At 54.2% G+C, this 2869-nt stretch overlaps 1 protein-coding gene across 1 annotated transcript; it reads left to right on the plus strand.

The window, feature by feature from the left end:
* The first annotated feature begins 573 nt into the window (after positions 1 to 573).
* On the plus strand, positions 574 to 2203 carry LOC133911057 (peroxidase 2-like). Its single transcript, XM_062353278.1, has 2 exons — positions 574 to 1118; positions 1210 to 2203. The coding sequence occupies exons 1-2, from the start codon at positions 912 to 914 to the stop codon at positions 1969 to 1971; spliced, it is 969 nt and encodes a 322-aa protein (XP_062209262.1). The 5' UTR covers positions 574 to 911; the 3' UTR covers positions 1972 to 2203.
* Positions 2204 to 2869: the final 666 nt, after the last annotated feature.

Genomic DNA, 2869 nt, shown 5'->3' on the forward strand with positions numbered 1-2869 from the left:
TAGAACATTCTGATATAAATAGAGTTGGCTGTAAGTTTCTAAAAACATTATCTGTACATTTGTAATCAATAATATATTAGTGCTTCATTACTCTCCCTGTAGGTGAACGGCACAAACACAATTCGGGGGCGTTTCAGTGTTGGAATGAGGGAGAGTTAGCTTTTTGCTCCGACGCTGAAAATCTCTAGGATCCAAACAGCCCTTTCATCCAATCAGATCCCAAGAATCAAATCTAGCTATACTGTGTACCGTTTTCAAAAATTCAAGTGAAAAATTCAAAAAGATATTTATGGTCAAAGCTTGAATGTGTTGAAACTGAAAGCAACCCAAAACGACGCTCTTTGTGACTGGTTAGAGTAGTATCATGGACGTTCCAGAGTATTGTGCTAACAGCCAAGATATTTAGGCTACATAAGTACGGTTAAAACACACTATGGATTGTAACAGAGAACATTTCACCCACATCCACATGAGTGTTATGATCGGTAACAGGCCAGGTTCGTCGTTTGGTCTCAAAACACGGAGATCGAGTCGTAAACACCAGTTTGTGGTTGCCATGATGACAATACTTATCTCACAAATTGCTGAGTAAGGGTACGATCGAGTTAAAAACGGTACTTGCAATTTCCAGGAAAAGATTACCCCGTCAAATGGTGGTGAGCCAACCGCCCAGTTTGTGGCTGCCATGTTGCTAGCTTCTAATAAGTGCACTATGCAGACAACTAACGAACAGCCTGACAAAAAAAAATTGCATAAGACATAGTATTCTGTCCAGGCACCTTATCACCATCTATAAAATGGCCACCCCAACCAGCAACACTTCATCACCTCTCTCATATGTCCTTAGCTCTTTAGCTCACACGCACAGTCGCGTGTACAGAAGCTAAGAGAAGCAGAAAGAGAGGTGCACAATGGCTGCTTCCTTCCGGCTCACCGTGGTGGTGACATGCGCCTTGGTGTTGGCGTCGGCGTGCCAGGGCTTGGAGCTGGGCTACTACAAGAAGACGTGCCCCCGCGTGGAGGCCATCGTCAGGGACGAGGTGAAGAAGTTCGTCTACAAGAACGCTGGCATCGGCGCCGGGCTCATCCGCTTGATCTTCCACGACTGCTTCGTCCAGGTATGCACAAGCACAATGAATGTACCACCATCGAAATGCTTCTACGTACACGCATGCGCGCGAGTTGACGTGAGATGTACCGTGTATATAGGGATGTGACGGCTCTGTGCTCCTGGACCCGACGCCGGCGAACCCGCAGCCAGAGAAGCTGAGCCCGCCCAACATGCCCAGCCTCCGTGGCTTCGAGGTGATCGACGCAGCCAAGGACGCAGTCGAGAAGGCCTGCCCTGGCAAGGTGTCCTGCGCGGACCTCGTCGCTTTCGCTGCCCGTGACGCTGCCTACTTCCTCAGCAGGTTCAAGGTCAAGATCAACGTACCCGCGGGCCGCCTCGACGGGCGCGTCTCCAATGCCTCCGAGGCCCTCGACAACTTGCCGCCGCCCTTCTTCAACATCACCCAGCTCATCGACAGCTTCGCTGCCAAGGGGCTCGACGCCGAGGACATGGTCGTGCTCTCAGGCGCGCACACCGTCGGCCGCTCCCACTGCTCGTCCTTCGTCCGCGACCGCCTCGCCGTCCCCTCCGACATCAACTCCTGGTTCGCCAACATCCTGAGGAGGAAGTGCCCCGCCAACCCGACCCCGGCAAACGACCGAACCGTGAACCAGGACATCTTCACTCCCAACGCGTTTGACAACCAGTACTACAAGAACGTGCTGGCGCACAAGGTGCTCTTCACGTCCGACGCGGCGCTGATCACCACGCCGGCCACGGCCAAGATGGTGCGCGACAACGCCTACATCCCCGGGTGGTGGGAGGCCAAGTTTGTAAAGGCATTCGTCAAGATGGCGGCCATCGAGGTGAAGACCGGCCACCAGGGAGAGATCAGGAAGAACTGCAGGGTCGTCAACTAAGATCATCCGCGCGGGCACTACTGATCGATCGGATGCAGCCATCCACATTGCTTCGTTCATTTATCAGATTTCGTTTTTGCGCTTTCAAAACCACGCGCGGGGTTGATTAATCGGTTTGCATTGTTTTCATTTCTTGATTCATCATTTGGCTTTCTTATCCTTTCAGTCTCTAGAATGTATGATGTTAATCTGTTGAGGATAATCGAATAAGTATATCTATCTATACCCTGTAAAAAACAGGGGTTATAACAGAATCAAACGATCTAACAGTACCTTCCCGTCGCCTGCCCTCGCTTTCCTTCCGCGCGATTGAAAACTGCTCACCGCTTGAAATGGCACCCCACCACGCGCTTGCGCCACTCTCCTCCATGTCCCTGCACTGACACCGCCTCCGTGATCCTCCCCGTGCCCACGCTGCCACCGCCTCCGCCTCTGCACACAGCACGACCGCTCGCCCGGCTTCGCCCAACACCTCCTCTCCCTCCTTCCATCTCCTCACGGTGCACGGTCGAGGGAGCCCCGCCTTCCCAATCCCCGTGATCTTCCCCGTCCCCGAGCTGCTGCCGCCGCAGCCACGCTCCTGCCCGTCCCCACCCTGCCGCCGCCGCGCTCCTGCTCGTCCCCGCCTTGCTACCGTCGCTGTCGCACTCCTGATCGTCCCTGTGCTGTCGCCACCGCCTCCACCTCCGCACGCCGCACGACCACTTGCCCGGCTTCGCCCAACACCTCCTCTCCCTCCTTCCATCTCCTCACGCTTCACGGTTTAGGGAGGACTGCCGCTCGGCCGCCCGACCACCTGCCTGACCACCCATCAGGTTCGGGCCACCAACACGAGCAACGTGGCGAGAGTCGCTGTTATCTCTACTATGGTTTATGCTTCTCTGTTTCTTCTCATTGA

This window comes from Phragmites australis, chromosome 3, assembly GCF_958298935.1.
Source record: "Phragmites australis chromosome 3, lpPhrAust1.1, whole genome shotgun sequence".
Lineage (NCBI taxonomy): Eukaryota > Viridiplantae > Streptophyta > Magnoliopsida > Poales > Poaceae > Phragmites > Phragmites australis.